This window comes from Ptiloglossa arizonensis, chromosome 4, assembly GCF_051014685.1.
Source record: "Ptiloglossa arizonensis isolate GNS036 chromosome 4, iyPtiAriz1_principal, whole genome shotgun sequence".
In the NCBI taxonomy this organism is placed as follows: Eukaryota; Metazoa; Arthropoda; class Insecta; order Hymenoptera; family Colletidae; genus Ptiloglossa; species Ptiloglossa arizonensis.
Window position 1 is genome coordinate 6,123,209 of NC_135051.1, and position 21,436 is coordinate 6,144,644.

The 21,436-nt window shown below is 38.1% G+C and overlaps 1 protein-coding gene and 1 long non-coding RNA gene across 9 annotated transcripts in view; one reads left to right on the plus strand and one right to left on the minus strand.

Moving 5' to 3' along the window:
• LOC143145447 (uncharacterized) overlaps positions 1-21,436 on the plus strand; it is a 112,191-nt gene that overhangs the window by 16,697 nt on the left and 74,058 nt on the right. For 2 of the 6 annotated variants that reach the window (XR_012991680.1, XR_012991686.1), the window contains exons 2-3: positions 12,525-12,882; positions 12,979-13,113. The exons of 1 other annotated variant lie outside the window; for it this stretch is intronic. This is a non-coding gene — a long non-coding RNA (uncharacterized LOC143145447). The remainder of the gene's footprint in view (positions 1-12,524; positions 12,883-12,978; positions 13,114-21,436) is intronic. 3 more of the 6 variants (XR_012991687.1, XR_012991679.1, XR_012991688.1) reach the window with 3 other exon arrangements.
• Positions 1-21,436, minus strand: part of Sol1 — a 636,201-nt gene that overhangs the window by 8,045 nt on the left and 606,720 nt on the right. For all 3 annotated transcript variants that reach the window (XM_076308829.1, XM_076308831.1, XM_076308830.1), the window contains exons 11-12: positions 9,992-10,199; positions 2,780-3,027 (exon numbers count right to left, since the gene is read on the minus strand). In XM_076308829.1, coding sequence (XP_076164944.1) covers positions 2,780-3,027; positions 9,992-10,199 — 456 coding nt within the window. The remainder of the gene's footprint in view (positions 1-2,779; positions 3,028-9,991; positions 10,200-21,436) is intronic.

Below are 21,436 nucleotides of genomic sequence, written 5' to 3' on the forward strand. Positions count from 1 at the left end.
AATGTAGTATTAAGAAGTCGATACAGTGAACTCTTAAATTTATTTAGAGTTTACTTGATAGAGTTTGTTTCTTAATATTGTATTTGAAAAAAAAGTAAGCGTACTCACGCGGACGTTTATGTTCTCTTTCCTTCGATTTTTCTTAGAGAAATGCACGCGTGGATTTGACTTCAATATTTCCAACGCAGAGTAAATGTAGTGTATGGAGAAAGAAAGATTACTTCTGGCAGGAATTGTTAATCGTATCAGATTAAACGTCTTGGTAAATCTTTGAGAGGGTTGCAATTAAGCGAATATCACTTGTTATTGTCCACAATCCCTTTATCGACGATCTTACGTTATTGTTTATCCGACCTTCGTTTTTTTCCTTTCTCCTACAATACACTATATTTATAAAATTCGACTAGCGTGGTATTCGACCACTATCATTATTTCAACGTAATAACAAAACATTCATCGACACTATTCACAATTTCCTTCCTCGGTACATACTTCTCATCGTAGAAGTGATCTTCCATTCTCCCTACAATACATCGTGTTTATACAATTCGACTCGAGTGAAAATCTTAGGAACGAACGAAAGTACTCGCTGTATTCAACACGAACAATTTTATCCACAGTACAATACGCGAACATTGTCAGTTTGGTATCTGAGAGTCACCTGTTCCACAATTTTACAAACTTACGAGGGTCGTACGCCAAGTAACAAGGGAATTTAAAGAGAAAGAGAGATCAGGGAATAAAGCTTTCGGGGAAACAACTGTTAGATCTAGGTGATCAGCTTAACTGGGTGATTCACGGCGGCTAGAAACTGGCCATTCGATACCCACTTGTCAGGTCTGGGTTAGGTTTGTCTCGTGTACCTACATCGGGGTTACCCACGATCCGGGCAGATGAGATTTCCACGGTGTTTAAATAACTTTTACAACTTCAATTCGCGATTCATTAACTCCGTAAACGCTCTACGCTCCGTTCATATTCGCGTCTGGTTACAATCCGTACCAAGCAGAGCTTAAAATTGCAAAAGTTACCACCGTAGCCGTCACCAGGTGGGCTTCGATGCACATGGATTCGGTATGCGTTTCCTGTACGGTGCAGGGCTCTCGATTCCTACGATTTACGTACGATTAAGCAAACGAATCCGTTTCCCGAGTGATTTAATAATGGAAGAATGTACACAAAAATTCGATTTCCTCTATCAATATCTGCAGGGAGGAGCCCTGCCGGAACCGTCTATTGCAAATCCTATTATAAATCGCGTACAATCTTTTTTACAGCGATGCGAGCTTCCGCTGTTTCGGATGTAAACTGTCTATTATTCATGGGATTTCCAGATAAACCGGTCGAATCCGATGAGGGGGGTACGGGGGTTTGATTTTTTAAAGCTGCGTACGGGGGTTGCGCGGCTCTGTTCGGTAAAAAAAAATAGAAAAAAAGAAAAAAGAAATTGGAGAACTTTTGCGTTCACGGGGTATAAACTTCTTCTTCCCCGGGAATATTATAAATGCATACATCGCGCGTTTCGCAACGCAGAATTGTAACGGTGTTTGCATTGCAAACTATGTCTCGTGAGCCCAGCCAGCTCGGTCTCGCGTTTCTAAGGACTGGCATAAGCTGCACGACATCGATTCGTTCATTAGAATATGCATACCAATAAGTGGTTGCTGTTTAGGAAGTTTGTAAGCAAATCTTCCACCTCGGGTGTCAATTTTATAGTAACGGTTGGGTCAATTGGTTGCATTAGAACGAAACAATGGAAAATCTTCACGATTAATTATCAGTCTACGAGTATCTGTTTTTATTAAGTCATTTGCAGAGTTATCTTTGGAATAAGTATTATTGTGTAATACTATATTTCGTTGCAAAAATGTATCCGTGTATCCACATATTATTGGGTTGTTCAGAAAGTCATTTCGTTTTTTTTTTTTGGTGAAAATGGAACACGATTTTTTTCGACATTTGGAAAACGAAATCACTTTTCGAACAATCCAATATTATTATGTAATACTATGTTTCGTTGCAAACATGTATCCATGTATCCACATATTAGTATTTTTCGTAAATTATTCAAGTTATATAGTGTATTCCATCGATGATTCTAGTAATTGTGTTAGTATCTAAGGGTATGTATTTTCTAAGCTAGTATATATTGTTAGAGACTGTTGAATTTGTCTATTTATTCTCTATAAGGGTAGAGAACAAAATATTGTTCTATTTGAAAAAAGAATATCTACTATATATCGATCAACGAACCTCGTTATAATTTGTTGACGATTCTTCGATAACTTAGTATCGATGGAGCTTGGGTTTGTGATTAGATGGTTGGAGAGGAATTGTCTAAAACCTTGTCTAATAATCGTTGTATAATGTATTTTGTAATATACGATTAACCGATACTAATTCTTCTTATACAATTTAATTCCAAATATATTTCTAGGTGTAAACAATATAGAATTTATTTAAAACAAACTATAAATGCTTCGATATATATTCGTCATAACTAGTATGTTATCATAGTGTATTTTATTAAAAAAAAAAAAAAAAAGAAAATACAAAGGCATGCTCTTATGCTTTGAAGTGGTCACATTTTGCAGAATAAATGCAACGAATTTACACTAGTATTTTAGAAATTCCATTTCAGTTTCTCCGTACACGGAAATTAACCCGAAGGGGATAAAAAAAGGAAAAGAAAAAAAACAACAGGCATTGTGTGTAGGAAATGTAAAAATTCAAGTGTGAAAGGGAACGAAAGTCGGTGGTAAGAGAAGTTTAGTTTTACCTTTTAACGTTGACGCATTACTCGTTGGCGGCTTTGTTGTAAAATTTCCTTCCTCGTCTACAAACACGTAGCTGGCATTAAATCCCGTTCCGTCGTATCTGTCGTTGCTCTTGAAAGTCACGCGAAAGAACTTTCTGTCACTGGCGACATCGAATTCCTTCAGTTGACCACAATGCCTCTGGTACTTCCGGTCCCTGGACATGTAATTCGAGAATTCGACGAAGTCACTGGCGGATACGGAACCGCATCTGTGAAATCAACATTGCGCTCGTATTATAATTCGTAATTGGTTCGTCAAATTCGTTTCATTGGTACAGTAAACTAGGGTTATAAATACACCAGAGTGTCTCACCTAATTATCTTTTCTGCTTGTCCCTTCCAAACCTAATTATCTTTTCTAGTTATCTCTTCCTAATTACCTTCTCGTTTTAAGTGCACGATAAAAAAAGAATATCTTGAAATTATTCAAATAGGAAACATTTTTCGTGTCACAATTAGTGAACGTATTTCATATGCCATAAGGTGGTTTGTTTTAGGTTGAAACGATTCTGTATTTCGAACAATGTTTGCTTTTAGATTAAGCTTCGTTGAATGTCGGGTTAGGGGATACGAAACGGTTTTGCAATCACATTTTCTGTACGTATATAGATACGTGTGTAATTCTCATTTTCATCAACGAGCGAAACTTACGAAGCCTCGAATGTTTTGCTATTCCAACCACTGAACGTCGATTTATACTTAAATTAAAATGTGAATAAAGAAATAGTTAAATTAACGACAAGAACAGGCGGATCATCCGTACGAAACACAAATCGTGTTCTTGATGAATAACTATAAACAAACTGAAGACGAATGAATTAAGAGAACCTTAAAACGAAAACGATAAGAGAACAAAACAATACGAGTCGCTTACATTTTTTACTAATCGTTATTCACCGTAATGTTGACGAAATAATAATTACAGTAGTAACGACCTCGCATTAGGAGCGATTTCAATGACCATAAATTGTACTAAAGTGGAATGGTTTTTGAGTGTTCCGGAGCTAAAAGTAATAGTCCAGGTTAGGTTTCGGTAAGGTCTGTGGCCGGCCCTTAATCGTGGATTGAGGATGCTCGGTACCTTTCCCTTCCAACACGTTTCAAACACATTGAAATCTTTCAGTTGTTACACGTTTGTGTTAATCACTTTTTAATTTCAATTTACAAGATTTGCCCCGTAGATTATTGTCCAAAATGGAAGTGTCACCGAAATATCTGCCACGTAAAATCGGTGAAACTGAAAATTGAAAATGCATCGAAAAGTGAGTGTGTGTGTGTGTGTGTGTGTGTAAACGTTGGTGCATCGATGTTCGTGCACCGCATTTAATTTTGAACAAGTTCATACACTTCGATACGGTTGGCCCGGTCGATTCTTCGACATAATATTGAATGCACTGCTCCACTAGGATTGTATTACTATCCAATGCATAAGATCACGTCGGCCTATGTAGAGTACGTTTCAAGGGGATAAGATGTTTTGCAGGTCAACGGTTTTCAAACAATGGAGGAGCGTAAAGGAATTCCAACGACGGAGTAACGTACCGATATTGTCGTAGCAGAGCAAATCAGTTATTCATTGGGAATATTTATTTGTAAATTCCTTCGTTATTAAACGTCCTGTTCCAGGGGTCGAGAATTTGTTCTCCTCTGTCAGCTTGGAGACGACAGAGGACGTTAAAAAATTTACTGGAATATTTCAGAGGTATCTGAACGCAACAAACTTCAAATATTGTTCGAATATGTATATTTATATCCAAACAACCTTCTACATATTCCGATATTATATTATATAACAATCATAACCGATATTAAACCGAAAAACAACAGTTGCAGAAGCATATTATATATGTATACAATATCGGTTTTGAAGAACCGTAATCGAAGTATCCAGAATCGATATATCCACAACAGTGGATAACATTGTTTCAATTCTCGTAGGAGGTTTCGAGACTCGTGATCGATATTATAAACGTTTCCAACCGCTGCTCGAGACGGTTCGAACGTCCCATCATCGGTGATTATCGTTGCAAGTTATTATATTATATATACCCGTAGTTTTATTTATCCGTTCGTTACCGAAACGTTGATACGAGAACGTTTATCCGTTAACACGCGGCACTCCACCACGAACGAAACTTACCCATATTTCTTCGATACAGCGTTTCCGGGAGGATGGAGCACGCATTTAGAACCCTCTTAAATGTTTATGATACCGCCCGTTTCAGCGCGGAAGACAAGCCTCCGTGCAACACCACCCTATCATCCAACCCTCTCCTTTACCTTCTATCCTTTACCTTCTCTCCGCAACCCCGCCCGTTCCCCGTGTATAAAATACAATCGGTTATGTATTATTCAGTAGCATCTAAGTTCGTCGAGCCGTCCGGTGAATTTATATTTTCGACAAAGTTGTGCATCGCGCAATCTCCGCGTTAAATTGATATACACACGGTGGACGAAGTGTCCGTGAAACGGGACGCTCCTGAAATATTCACCCGTCACGGGGGAATATCGAGAAGGTTTCGAATGCTTTTTCTCGACCGTGTACACACACCTAGGACCCCCGCGCCTGCGCATGCGCCGCCCCCGCGCTTCTCGTAAATTGCTTTCATAGCCGTGGACCGGCAATTCCATAAGTAATTCAATCTTGGCTCTTCCCGCGCATAACTTTAATATACATGTGTAACCAGGCCGCCCACGGCTTTACAATCAGAATCCTTCTGGATGTACCATCCGCGGCGCGGATTTTATTCCCGGTTTCTCGCTCTCCATAAATATTTCCCGACTCGTTTCGCCCAGTTCCATCCCTATTACCACCCTTGAAGTCCCCCATTGGTGCCCCGTGGGAGCGAACGGATCCTCCGATTACGTAATCCGTCGATTAAAGTTTCGAAAAGGGGGAAGGAAAGGAAGGAAGGTGGGTGGGCCCACGGCGTCAGAAATAACGCTTTATTTCCCCGGGAATGTGCCAAGTTCGACTTTTTTCCTCGGTTCGAAGATAACTTTAACCGAGGCGACCGAATCGCTACAGTCACGTACGATTCGGCCGGGCAATCGTCCGCTCGTTGAAATAACAGAAATATTACGAATCCATGGATACGTAGACGGGGGGTGGGGACTGTTACGAGCGGTGTTCTGGTAATTAAAGGCAAAAAGGAAGTGGCGATCCGCCAAATAAATGGAACTGATAACGACGATTTATAACCTCGTTCGCCGACCGTGGAACGCATTCGCCTCGCTGCAAATAACGTACAGCGTACGTAAGAAACAGCGATACCTGAGCGATGGTGCTATTATCGCGAGAGTGAGACAGTGATACGGGGAAAGGGTGCGAGGTTACATATATCCACATCGAGATATTTGCGAAACACGATGACATAAGCGTCTATTCGACTGATAGATCATCGCCGCCTTCGATCCTCTCGTCTACGGTGCATATATTTTACACTGTTTACCCCAAACGAGTAAACGGATTTACGAGTAGGAATACGGATTTTTGAACGAAACGAGACCAACACCGACTACACGGAGAGGTGTACAGATTGCACTTCGTTTAATTGAACTTCTATTCGGATTGTGGTATTTACGGGGCTTACGAAGAGAAATAGGGGGGTGAAGATCTTTGGTAACCCGTAGAGACGGTGGTTTCTACTGGTAAGTGACTATGATGGAGACTATGCACCGTTTATTCTACGCTGATTGCATTCTATTCACGACGAAACATTCTTTCTCGACTCAAGATCTCCATTTCTTTTGAGCTTCTCGAGGTTTGTAGAAATACGGGACGTTTCAGGTTTTTTAAAGCTTTCGAGATTTGTTCAAGGGTTTTGAACCGTTCGAGGCTTTTAAGAGGTTCGAGAAATCGAAATATTCGTGTTCGTAAACTAGGTTTTTCGTAAAGGCGTTTCGTTTACCAAATGAAGAGTATATAATTTAATAAAATGTTTGTTTATACGCTCTAAAAAAATCGTGTTTCATTCTCACCAAAAATAACGAAATTACTTTCCGAACAAACTAATATTAACCCTTTGGACTCGAGAGGAGATCCTCGGTCGTCACCTAATTCAATGTACTTTATTTTCGATCCGGGAAAACTTGGTGGTTTGGAATTTAAATATTACGTTCTTGTGGAGTGTAAACGCATGTATGAGAAAGTATATAAAAATATTCAATTTCAGATTAATTTTACGACTTACAGGATTTTCTCGAGGCGTTGATTTCTGGTATCTTAGAAGTCTCGAGTGCAAAGGGTTAAATAGGAAAACACATCGAGTGCAAAGGGTTGAATAGGAAAACACGGGTTTAAGTACGAATAATCGACGTGTTCGAAAGTTCAGATCGAGTGTACAATAACCGTACCTGAAGAAATTGAAAGTAAGAGTACAGTCGATGTATATGTAAGAAAATGTAGCGTACGATAATTTAGTTTAGATTTTTCATTTTTAATCCAGATTTGAGGGAGGGAGGAGATTGTAACCTCGACGACTACGATGAAAATCCAACGTTTGTAACGGTATAGTGTACAATAATTTATTTAGAGTGCAAAGGGTTAAGTCTTTCGAGTCTTTCCAGCCATTTGAAACTTTCAAAATATTCCAAGCACGGACAAGTCACTCTCGAGGTTTCCAAGTGGTTTAACAGGTTCGAAACGTTCAAGGTTTCCAAGAATTTCAGAGCTTTTCCAAACGCGCGACACTTTCAACTATTTAAATACACGAGACGTTCAAGACTTTCGCGAGCCACTCGAGGCTTTCAAGAATTTCACGAATTTCGAGGCGTTCTTCCGTTTCTTTTGTGTTTTTCAAACCGTTCGAAACGTACGAGGACTTTCGTATACACGTGAGATTCAATACTCACGAAACGATTTAAATGATTTCTCAAATATTCACGACTTTCAGGACGTTTAAGACCTTCGAGAATTTCAAGTCGCTTCAGTCTTTCAAGCCTTTCAAGCCTATTTTACTTTCAAGACGTTCAAGACCGCCAAGACTCTCAAGACGTTTAAGTCTTGAAAGACTTTTAAGCCCATTTTACTTTCAAGACAGTTTCAAAGCGACTCAAACCTTCATACGCTTAGCTCGCTGAGAAATATGCCGGGAAGAGTGTCGAAGACCCACCGCTATCGCACGGCCGACTTCGAAATATTAAATTCAGGCCGTATTTCGGGGCAACTCGAATCGATGAAGTTCCGAGACCTACTTTGCGCTTCCTACTCCGCGCGATTGTTTAAAAGTTTGGCTAGGAATCGACGAAACACGTCTAATTAGCGGCTTCCAGTAATGAACGAAACGCCGCGGAACGACACGGTTATTGATGGCGAATTTAATAAGGCCCAATTAGGTCATTATGTGACCAAGACTGCTTCTTCTTCTTCTTCTTCTTCTTCTCTCTTTTTTTTTTTTCTGTCGCGATAGTAATTTCGATTTCGTTCGTCCTAATATCGTTTCGTGGATTACGTTACGCTTCCGTAACGCTAATTAACGTGCTCGTTAATCAGTTGTGCACGTTAATTAGCCAGACCTGCCGCAAACACTCCATGTTTCGATGGACTTTCGGGCTATCGATTACAAGACACCTTTGGACGTAGCGTCTTCGTCCCCAATAAGCAGCTTGGAACTTTGTTTGACGCAGTTTGATTTAGTAGAACGTCGAGCTATATCAGGATTGGTTAATCGAACTAGTATCGATTCCCTTCTAGTAGACTTCTGGTTGACTAAGGGTGCTCACTCTGTCTCACCTCGTTGAGTTGAGTTTACGAAAAGGTAGTCGAGGTGGATCGATATGTGGAATTCCGGTAACTATGGCTCGGTTCGTCGGTTCATCTTTCGCGTTCGATGGCTCTGTTTCTTTGTACCTGTATCGTTTCGAAGTTCCTTCTATATTTTTTGCATTGCTTCACGGCCGGTTTGCAAAATTATTTGGAATTTTTTTAAAAACGGAACGTCTGACTCTTTGCAACGCAGTTCGAAAATAACGATAAATATTCCACGAAGGGAATATTAAGGTTCATCCGTCCTAAATTTAACAATTATTGGGTTGTTTGGAAAGTTATTTAGTATTTTTTTGGTGAAAATGAAACACGTTTTTTTTTAGAGTGTATGAAGAAACATTTTATTAAATTATATATTCTCCATTTTGGAAAACTTTCGAAATGACTTTACGAATCAATCCAACATTAGGGTTCATCCGTCCTAAATTTAACAATTATTTACCAAGGGGTTGTCGATCTTTGTTAATTACTTTATCGCAATTAAACGTTTCCCTTATATCGTTAAGTGTCCCTTTATATCAGTGCCGCGACACAATCTATTCGTTAACGACGAAACAGCAAATTCAATCACTTTGAATGAAAATGCAAAAGGGTTGCAACGTTTCTTTCTTTCTCGTCGTTCGCTGTTACCGACGGTACGAAGAATTCGAGTTCTTATTGTATCGTCCACGAGAAGAGAGCGTGTTCACCTTTTTACCGTTACTGTATTTCATTTTGATGTTTCTGAATCATGGAAATGAATGAAACGTTAAAGAGTATCGTATACATTCTTCGTGCGACAACTCTACTATCCTAATGTGCCTCAAGAAGAGAAATGTAACAACTCAATTTTATATTGGGTTGTTCGGAAAGTAATTTCGTTTTCCAAAATGGAGAATATATAATTTAATAAAATGTTTATACACTCTGAAAAAAATCGTGTTTCATTTTCACCAAAAAAAAAGAAACGACTTTCCGAACAACCCAATAGATTATAAATCCATTTTACAACCTGGAGAACTTGTTCAAATTTAACTATTTCATCCCTATTTTTTCTAACACTCCAGAAAAGACGATAAAGTTGATATTCAGTACGAAGTTAAACAACCGCCGTTTGTTAAATTTTCTTTTTCTCTTTGGTTCGTGCCATAGCCACATTCGTACCACTCAAGATCCTAGGTATTCACGTTTCGTATAAACACCACTTGAGATGAATTTTTCAAAACACAAGCAGTACACAACTCCTGCAATTACTCTCATTTATAAAAACTCGTGAATCTAACGTAAACTAGACGAGCTAGATGAACTAACTAGATATACTAAACTAGATAAACTAGACAAATAACTAGATAAACTACATAACGTAAACTAATGAATACACTCGAGTGAACTTCCCATAGAAAATAGTTACGGTTCGTCGAACTTACGGTTGCACTCCCTCGATGTCGAAGAAGTGGAAATGAAGATGGACTCTTTCGTTCATCTGACCGTTGAAGAAATAGTGACATTCGGTGTTCCTCGGGTACAAGCCTGGATAGTTTGGGGATGCGAACGTGCCGTTTCGTGTCTCGTTGCTGTTATAAACAAAAGCGCAGGGATATTGCGCCTCTTGTCGACCCGTGGTTATGCCGAAGTCTGAAACAGGGAAACGATACCACGATAATTTCCTTTAAATCTCGACTCTTATAAGCTTCATGGGGATCGTGGTCAACCGTACCGCGTTTCACCGAATAAATATGACGTTTCACGAGCTCGTTAATTAAATCGTGCCTATTCCAAGTATTTAATTGCGGAAAGAAGAAAGTCGCTAACTTCGAATCGACTGTACAGTCACCTTTGCTCGACTTCTCTCTCTCTCTCTTTCTTTCTTTCTTTCTTTCTTTCTCTTTCTGTCTCTCTTCGCTTTTATTCGTGTAATGAAATGTAGCTCAAAGGATTGAGCACCGGATGGGAAACAGTCAGAGCGAAGTAGTTGGAAAGAAGGTGTTTCAAACCTCGAGGAAGCACTCGGAGTTTCGAAGTTTATATTAAATTATTTTTATATTGTTTAACGGGATATTGGAGGACAGAAGACTTTATTTGGACTTTTCGCGCGTACCGTGATCTCCGTTGCTCGAATTTGTACTCTTGTTGCTTCGAATCAATTTTTAGTCACTTTGTCGTGTAATTTTTCGAATAACAATATCCACGTGTGTGATCCAAAAATGGCCGAGAACAGATTTCCAATGTAAGTAATTTTTTGTTCTGGTGATTCACGAGCCTCCGGAAGCAGTAGTTTTGTTTGAAGTATATTTATACAGATACAAATAATACGAGAGATTTTAATACAAGAGGTTGTTTCTTTTTTTTGAAAAGCGAAAGGTAAAGTTTAATTGCAATTGATAGCTGTAGGTTTATGTCGATCAGTTGTAAGAACAAGGAGTGTATTTCTTCGCAACAAATGAGTATTTAAGGAAATTAAGTAACTTCGTGAGACTCTGATTATTCTAATAGGTTCGACCTGCTATTATTGTTCCATTTAGGTTTGTGTTAGGTCTGTAGGTTTATATCGATCAGTTATAAGAATAAGGAATGTATTTTTTCGCAACAAAAACGTATTTAAGGAAATTAAGTAACTTCGTGAGACTCTGATTATTCTAATAGGTTCGATCTGCTATTATTGTTCCGTTTAGGTCTGTATTAGTCGAATTTACACGTTACTCGATTATTTCGAGATGTTTGTGATTGTCCCGCGTGGCATTGCGATCCAGGTTGGGTGTGCTTAATAAATATTGACGTTCGCTAATGAACAGCCACACGTCGAAATATAAAGGATCACCGTGATAATCGCTATATTGTGACACGATGGGCATCAATAAACAACCGGCGCATAATAGCTTACGTATTATTAACTAGATGTTCGAAAACCAAACGGGGGAGCAACTGCCACAATTTGCCAATGAATATACATCCCATTGGTGATCCCGTGTACGTTCGAATGCGATATACGATCAAGTTTCGACCGATATGTTCCTACTTTAACGCATAAATCATACCGGACAATTTAATATTCCGCGGTAAACATTGACGGACGCTTTCATTGTTAACCTATTTAATCAGAATTTTTTAATCGCGAGCATCGTCGAATTTACCCAACGATATTCCCCCGGGAAATTGTGCGTCCGTTGTAGGCGACAGTTTAGCAGCGTGAAGGTGTTCGGTGAATAAAATTTTTTCTTTTTTTTTGGAAAATATTCAATTTGCACACCGTACGTTTGGGAGTTGATAAAATTCCCAATTCGGTACGGTGGAACGTCGAAATAACCGAAGGGTCGGAATTACCCTAACAAATGATCTTATTTGTCATAAATCTGCATTGATCGATCGGAGAGAAAGATAAAATTGTAAATATTATTTGTTATTTGCATCGTTTGCTCTCAATCGTGCTTAATATTCGTGTATTCGAACACTCGCGAGACACCCTCGTGTATCTCTGAAATATTTACTTCTCCTTGTACTGGTTGTTCGATAAATTATTATCGTTATCATCGAAGTTCGCGCTTTCGACGCAATTCGAGATTACTGGAACTTCGTCGTAGTAACTTGCACGTAATTAGGCAAAGTTTACAAATCTCGAACTCGTTTCGAGCACCAAAACAATAAACAGTTCTCGATCGTGGTAACCGACGCGGCGCCAGTGTTGCCTAACACGCAGTCGCCGAATCTCGGGCTCGAAAACTGAATATTAAAGCGTCAAAGCGAAATGGGTTAATTATAAGATCACGGGGGGTCGTCAGCACTCGTTTGAAATTGTTCGGTGTGGTCGTCGTTGGAGTCGCTACGGAACTTCTCTGTCTAGTTTCTAAAGTGTGATTCCCCGTAGCGCGGGACGGCCAAGTTTCTTCGCGGTTGTAAACATCGAGTAATAAGCTTTCACGGACGCCACGCACTTTTGCGCTTAGTTAACCGTATTTGTTACAGGAACGATGCGCAACAAACCACTCGCCTTATTCATTAAGAGGAAGGAGGGAGACGACTGCGTGATAAAGTAGTCGGCGAGTGTTCCGAGCGAGGTAACTTCCCTCGAAATGAACGTGATTCGGTACCTTTGTTCCTCGAGAAATCGCATCTTCTCGGTTATTGAATTAATGTTTACGTAATCGTTAGAGGAATTGGGGATACCAGGTTGCGAAACGAAGGAATAGAATAATCTTCGATTCGATCGTTGATTTATTTCGACGAGAGTTCAAAGAGGAAAATGAGAGCGAGAAAGAGCAAAGAAAAGAAAAATTTCGTATTACGTGCGTTCGATGGTCGAAATTTTTATAAAATATCATAGGTATATGGTTAATTATCGATAAAAATTGAAAATTTGGATATTTCCATTATTAGTTTCTATTTTATTTCGTTTAATGTCGTTATTGCGTGTCTGTAGGTTTGTATTTTCGCGGGCAGACTGCCGAATCGCGGAGTTCCGAACCAGCCAATCAGCGCCCGGCTCGGTGAGTCGTACGTGACGCAGTGCGCAGGACTTCGAGACGAAGGTCAGTGAGATCGAGACCAGTGACAGGTAAAGTGTGCGTTGTTCGTTATCAAGAAAGAAACAAAGAAAGAAAGTTATTGTTTTCCCTCCACTGTCTTTATTATATTAAAATTACAACGTTTGTTTCCTTTTGTGTTCCATCTACGTCGCGTACGTGTCCCGATTTCTTCGTTAAGATGTAGTTTTTAGTCGACGATCGAGAGGGAATTTATATCTACATTTAAGAAGCCGGAAGTAGCAGTATATTCATTTTTGGCATTCCATATTTATTTAGAAGTGTACATATAAGATAAACGAATAACTAATGTCGATAATTGTGCAAGACGTGGTACAAGTTCAAGTACCGTTGCAAACCTAACCTCTAACTAATTATACCATTCTAAAAGTATTACCAATGTATTGGCGTTTCTCCCGAGGAAAGTGAGTCCAAACACGATCCCGTTTCGAGTATTTTTATACGTATGTGTACGCGAACGAAAGTTCTAGAAAAATTTAAACCGTGTACAATTGAAAGCAACTGAAATACGGTCGTCTTTAGACTTACTTTTTCTCAGAAGAGCCTTACTAATTCGTGGACAATATTTCACCGAATGTATCGTGGTGAATATAAAAATTTATTGGGTTTTGGAAAACGAAATAACTTTCCGAACAACCCAATAATTTTCGTTAGAAAATCAAACGCGATTTCGCGTATGCAAAAGAATCGAAATGGTAAGTTTCACGTTAAAGGGAATCCGGGACGACGAATAAGGGAAACGTGGACAGTGTCTAGTTATTTTAACTTAGGCACGAGCTTTGGGAAGGCTTACTAAAATGTCTGACCCAATACGACTCGCAATTCCTTCCGAGCAGATCTTTCGAGCCCCCACCTATATTTTATCGTCCTCGCCTGGGACCGTGGCACTGAATAAATAATAACAATGGCGGATATAACTCCTTACTTTTACGCAGAGTTACGGTACAGGCATCAACGCACAATATAATATACTGTTATACAAATTTGTGTTAATATTTCACGAGGCTTGGTAACATAGGTTATTACCAAAGTAATCGACACAAAATTTACAAACATTATTTCGGTAACAGTTAATGCATTTTTTCAATGTCATTCTACCCAGAATTTATTATTTACTCATTCCATTACAATTATAATTTGTTTTTTGTATATACAACCATTATTTTGGTAACAGTCAATGTATTTTTTCAATGTCATTGTACACAGAATTTATTATTTACTCATTGCATTACGTATAATTTTTTTTTGTATATACAATCATTATTTTGGTAACAGTCAATGTATTTTTTCAATGTCATTGTACACAGAATTTATTATTTGCTCATCGCATTGCATATAATTTTTTTTTTATATACTATAACGAATGTACCGAGTAGGTCCCTAAATATTTTGATTGTTGCAATTGATTATTGCAGACTATTTTAATTCTTGTAACGATCACGAGTCTTGCATTCATCTAGCTTCATTTACGTCTAGGAACAATGTTTGTAGCATTACTACATTTTGTAACTTTCGTAAGTCATTTTAGTTCGTTCTTTGATAGGTGTATAGTGTCAGACTTGTGTAGTACTTTGTGTTTGAAACGAAATTGTCCTAATTTGGATTTTCACCGTTCCTTGTTTACAAAATGTCTACTGACAATATTATATTAAATACTTTGAAAGAGAATTGAATAAGATTTCTAGAAATCTCGAGTAACGTTAGAATACCTTGGAAGGATAAGAAAATCAATGATAAGAAGTTCACAGGCTTGCATTAAGATGCAAGTTAGCTCTCTAGAAGGTAAGCAGATGCATAAGTGATACTAAACAGAATGTAAAACACGTTGTAACTCGAAAACAAAGTCAAACAGGACACGAGCGTATAGACGAGCTCGTATTATTGTTTGTAATCTCTGGATTCGTTCCTGAAGTGGATTTTATACACAACAGGAGTTCGTACGTTTAATAAGTAAATTCGAAATTATGATCAACAGTTTCTTTCTGTTTCAAATCAAATTCATCGACTCGACTCCCAATACATTTCCAAGATGTACATTCAGCTACCCGACACCAAAAATATAGAAAAATTTCCTTAGATAATTTCAAAGGAATAAACCATTCCAAAAGAAAGTTAAATTTATTTTACAAAGGTCCAGAATGAATTCGTACACAATATTTAAGAAAGAACGATATCCCAAACTCGAGTTGCTCGATGAAGTGATAATCCGGTCGGGTTCGTTTCGCGGAGCCACCGTTCGAGGATTCTTTGCAATTAAATGCAAAGAATTGCGCCCCGTATCGCGATTTTCACGACCGTGGGTACTCCTGGTGAGACTTTCAACGTCGAATTGAGCGTCGCGGAGCGCCGGGACCATTGCGAGCATTTAGCATCCGGCGTAATGTCGGTATACGAGTCAAGCCCAGGCCCTGGATACGCGCACGAGTGCTTACTGTTTCTCATACTTCCGTTTCTACCGTTGCGCTTGTGTACTTTCGGAAACAACGAACTTCGCCTCTCGTTGCATTGTGCATTTTCGCCCCTGCGCTCCCCCCACCACCGCCACCGCCACCGCCACCACTACCGTGTACGCGCTACCCCCGTGTCGCGTATCTCTTTCCTGCACGCTGGTAAGTAATACCTTGATTTACCTACGGCGTTGCAATCACGGTGTTTATTTCGCCATCTGATGGGAATTTTAATCCGAGAAACGGAGTCCCAAGACGAAACGGCGCGCAGAAATTGATGCAACGCGTGTGAATCGTACGATGCATTCGTTAACCCTTTCCATTCGAGAGACGATCCTCGATCGCTACTCAATTCGGTGTACCTTGTACGATTTGGAAGACCATTCTGGTGTTTGGAATCGAAATTAAAATTGAATTACTCCTTTCTTGTAAGGTGTGAACGTATGTGTATGAAACGTTGAAATGAAAATGTACCATTTTCAATTAATTATACGATTTGAAGGATTTCATCGAGGTTTGGATTAAGATGCTAGTTTCTCGTAGCAGAAAAGCTTCGATTTAACATAGATTTAACGTAGTTGTTCATCGTCTTATTGGATCAAGGAAAAATCGAGATCCGAATTGTATCTTGTAAAATTTATAGATAAGTGAGATATTGAAATGAAAATATTTTATCGAAAGTTGTATGGTATTTTTATTTCTCCTTTGAGAAATTTTACGAGCTACTTATAACAGTCCTGGTAACTATTGTACATTAGTTAATTATGGTTAGTTGAAGGTAGAAAGATATCTGAATAGTGCAACAAAGTTTTATCTGATTTTTAATAGGAAAACTAGGTATGTAGGATTCTACTAAGTATAAAAGTATCAAAAACTGACAATCGAATGAAAAATACGGTTTGGAAAATAATTGTCCAATGAGAGGATATTTGAAGATTTTGAATAAAGTGTTTCTTATCTCGTGAGTTCAGAGATGGAAAAGATCTGATCCAAAGTAATAGCGACAATTGAAATACTTTCACGATATATTTCCTTTGGTAACTAGTTTCCAGGCACCATAAGTAGATGGCGTGACAGTTCATATATTTCAACGAGATAATACCTATTGTAAAATATTATTTCCATTACTATCTTTCGAGTACGTGCTGTTGTTTACTATCTTCACTTAGATCCGATGCAAATGAAATATCTACTACGTGAAACAACGAATGCATAGCTGTCGTAAAGAAATATTTCTCATTTCTTATTCCCCATTCACTATTTTCTATCCATTATACGTTACGGAAAGACCGTCATCTGTTATTTACAACGTAGATTTATCGACAGTGTATTTCAATTATTTGTTTCATAGATTGTCATCCTGTTCTTCGATCGTTGGGTTCATTTTTTGATAACCCAATCTTATACTCCAGTAGCACCTTTATTTTTTCTTATTGTCTCTTATGCTTCCTAATACTTCTGTCCTTGTTATTTTAAACATTATTTTTTCTTATTGTCTCTTATCGCTTCCTCATACTTCTTTTCTTGAAATTTTGAACATTTTTCAAACAGATTCCTTTCGTACGAAATAATATTTACGTGAATTACAAAGTCAAATAGTAATTATTTGAAGTCAAATATTAATTATTTGAAGTATTATTTATTTCGATAGCAACTACTTCGAAGAAATATTTAATTTACGACATCCTTTGTCGGTTGATGAAATAGAAATATTTACTTACAATTTCTACTGCATGTAACTCTTTCCCCAGTTCTGCGTAAATGCAACGATGCATATGTAGAATGCGATTGCACTTTTTTTTTTAAATGGAACTGTATCAGTTTTTGTTCCATATATCGATTCCAGTCAATCTGCGTACAAAGGTACAGTGATATTCTGAACAAAGCGGAAGAGTTTTGAAAAACATTTTCAAAGACGGTCCTTCAAATAAATTTATACGTAGAACGAAAAAAATAAATTTATCCATCTAAAGAAATGTTATATGTGATTTCATGTGAGAAGCAAGTGTAATTGCACTTTGGGGATGCATTGTGTTGCACTTACAAGAAAAATGAGACTATGGGAAGATAAATCTTGTTACACCATTTAACTTTTTTCCGTTTTTTGTACCTTTAGCGAAATAGGAGGTACGACCTACCCCAATCGCATGTTATAACCTCTAAAGTGACTTCGTCCCATGGGCATCGTTGAAACTAAAGTATGTGTCGCTTGATCTACAAAGGGTTCTTAGACGTAGAATAAAAGTATGTTACTATCACAAAAAATTGCTACAAGTAATGATCTTGAAGATGGGAAAATCAATGACAATTTTTTAAAACTCGCTTTTCGAATACTACTTTTCTTTACGTTACAATAAATATTAACTTTCTTCAATATTTTTACAATTCTAACTTCTTTTTGGCAAGAAATTACAATTCGTAATATGAAGTTCCCAAATGAAATTGTTGAAATTCCAAACAGAACTGAAAAGAAACTTGGAGCTCAACATTTTATATGAAATTCAAAATGAGTACAAATATTGTGCGACAGTTCCACGGCTCGCTGCCTCATTGATTTTCATCATGCCTTTGGTGTAGTATAACATGGCTCTCTACGAAAACCAATTTCTGCATAAATAATAAAAAAGAGACGAGACGATCGATAATTATTTTTCTTTCCAATGTATCGGAATCGTTTCGCTTCCGCTGTTTCGCTCGTAACGAACGTTAATTTCCATTTTGACAAGAACGAAATTTCTGTAGCACGATAAAAATGAAATTTCAGAATTTTTACCTATCTTGCGTATTACACACGAGTTCGAAACGAAAGCTTTAATTAGCAGAGACTATAGTTGAAGGTAAAATGTGTCAAAAAAGGAACCTATAAAATTTCTCGAACCAATTCTTTTAATATTAAATGATAAAACTACGCAGTTTCGTTTTGACATTTAAAAAAAAAAAAAAAAAGAAAATTTGTTTCATTATTTTGTCACAGTGATTCTCATTTCGAGCCTTAACCATCTTTATCTTTTCTTTCTTGTATAAAAATATCTTCTTTTAGTATTTGTTCGTTTACGTGTGAATAATTCAAGCAGCAAACAATATTAATGGTCTGATCGATTATTAACGTTGACGTAGAATCCTTTGCTTAATAATTCAGAATTGGTAAAATGATTTTCACTTCCTCTGTCGAGTTTTAATTTTTTGTTTAATTTGTTTGATTCTGTTTCTCGTTTAATTACTTCCTCTCCTTCGCATTGCAATCAAGTATTATTAAAAATTCCTAATGGAACGATTTTAAAAATATTGCACATAATTTTTCAATATGCACGTACAGTGTATCCGTTGATTAGTGCACCCGTGCGAATTGAATGACCGTGGACACGTTGATAGTTCACACGCAACGGAACAAGGCATGATCATATTTCAGAAATTGAGACAAATTCGTGGAGCCTAGTTTAATTTAAAAATACAGCAGAGAGATTCGTCTCAATTCGGGTAAATAATACGGCAGCGTAGTTTGCAATATTTTTTATTTATTTTGTCGAAAAAAGAAAAAAAAAAGAAAAAAAAAAACAGTCACGTTGTATTAGAACGACGACAAGATGACAAAACACGGAAATTTGTCACGATTTTGTTACTCGTATAGTTTCATTTTCAGTATTTAAATTTAATTTTTCAAATAGAAAATATATTAAATCGTACAGATGATACAGAATCGTTTCGCGACGTTTATAAGTTGGTTGCAATAATATTTGAAATTAATCTTCTGAAATTATGCGGCGCAATTCTTCTGATTTTTAAGCTTTCGCGTATACGTATGTATCACTATGACGAACGCAGGAATATGGCTCATTATAATGACCAACGAAGCAAATCGGCCGCAAAGCACGTGTATCATCGCATCTGCTTTTAGTAAATTCTGTTGTCGCTGATGATTGGGTCGAGCTTAAATATTTGTGTACGATATATACTCCACGTCCTGGTCGTGGAATATAGCGCGGAGTAACTGTGGATACTGTAGAAACAGCTGATTGTTTCTGATCAGAATACTGATAATGTGTAAAGTCATTTCCATTACGGTTTCGTGTTCTACGGTGATACCAAACTCTCGATAATAGCTTGGAAAAATTCTGTTGCGAATCAATTTTAGCCAAAAAATATTCCAACGTTAAATAATCGTTTAAACGTTCCATGCGAAATATTATACAAACAAATCATATATTTAGTCTTTCGGGCTAAAAAATACTCGTATATAAATTGGAACAATAGAAAGAGTGTCGTTATAATATTTGACATTTTAAATCAGTGGAAAAAGCAAAACTTGCAGATGTATGACTTTGAGACAAATTTAGCATGTTGTTAGTGTTTGGTTTCGTGTTTTCGACGATTCGTTTTCCAAAAGACTGATGTAAAATTAAAGATTGCCCTCTTCTAATAAAACAACCGAAAATTTAAAGGTAAAAGTACACAATTTGAAAGCAAATGTACAGTAATTCCCAGTTCCGAGCAAACTAGCCTGATTTTATCACTTGAAAGCAGGAATTACAATGTTGTGCTACGTCTGTCCTAAAATTAATAGTTCCCGAGATACTCAGTACCTGAAGCAACATTCAAACTTCGTACATTATTTACATCCGAGGCAATAATTATACGCGACACAACACTCCCAAGATTAAGATACTTTAACTTCTAAGGATACCGATGCATGTATTTGGTTTTCAAATTTATTTTAAATATCGCATTTCTGCAAGATTCACAAATGTTGTTGCTCTCGTTTAATCATATATAATTGCTCGATACTGGTTGAAATTTTTCTTTTCGTTTCAAACGTAATAATTCGTTCCCGAGGAGTGATCAGTCACCGGACGAATATTTCGAAAATCTATTATTTTTCATCCTTCGTGATTAGAAATTTTAAATCGTTTTCTACGACGCCGACGGAAATAATAGCCGAGATAAAATATCTACGATTTCTTGCGACGGTGCTTTACGAGGACGTCGATAACGACAAATTAATTTTCGCGTAGCCCTGTATAATCACTTTTATAAAGTCCGTTAGTTGCGTGTCATTCGAAAGAAATAAACAGTTCCCTCGACGCAGACATGGTGAACTAGGATCGTTTCGGTTTATATCTTCCGAGGTGTATTATCGTCAATTAAAGGCTTGTTTTCTCACCGTGTTTCCGTTTACCAGAATAGACATCACACGCGATGCTTTACGACTTCCAGACATTTTACGAGCGCGCCACTTTCGCCGGTGAATCGATTTCGTTCGTTTACAAAGGACACGCGAATCTTCGTCGGGTGTCGGTGTGATCGTCGAACCGTCTGCGCGAACGAATTAATTGCCACGTACGTTGACGAATGCGTCGTTTGAACGTTACACTTTTACCGAAAATTGTGCACCATCGGTCTCGATTCGTCGAACGTGGCGAATCGTTGAATTTTGAGATTCCGAATCGAACGTTTGTGACAGAGTCGTGCTCGATTTTATGAGGTTTATCGATTGCTCGTGGAAGATAACGCACGATTGAAGGTATAACGTCGGATAACGGATGTACATATACGCCGGCTCCTATATAGGAGCAATCGGATATTCATTTGCGGCGAACCAAACGCGAGAGCCTCGAATGCACGCGCGTGTGCATGCAGGACCGTGTAATGCATTCTCTCGTTTCGTTTCGCTGTCTCCCTCGCTCCTCGCTATCCACCATCGTTGTTTTTCTCCCTTCCACGCTCCGTCACTTCCGACGATCCGTCCCGCTCCTTTGCACGAGATCCCGCGATCTCTGTTTCCTTTGTGCAACCACCCCCCACCCACGAATTTCTCCATCCACTGCACCGAGTGCATCGTTACACGTTCCAGCGGGTGAGACTCCTACGGATCGCTCGTACGTCGCGCGAT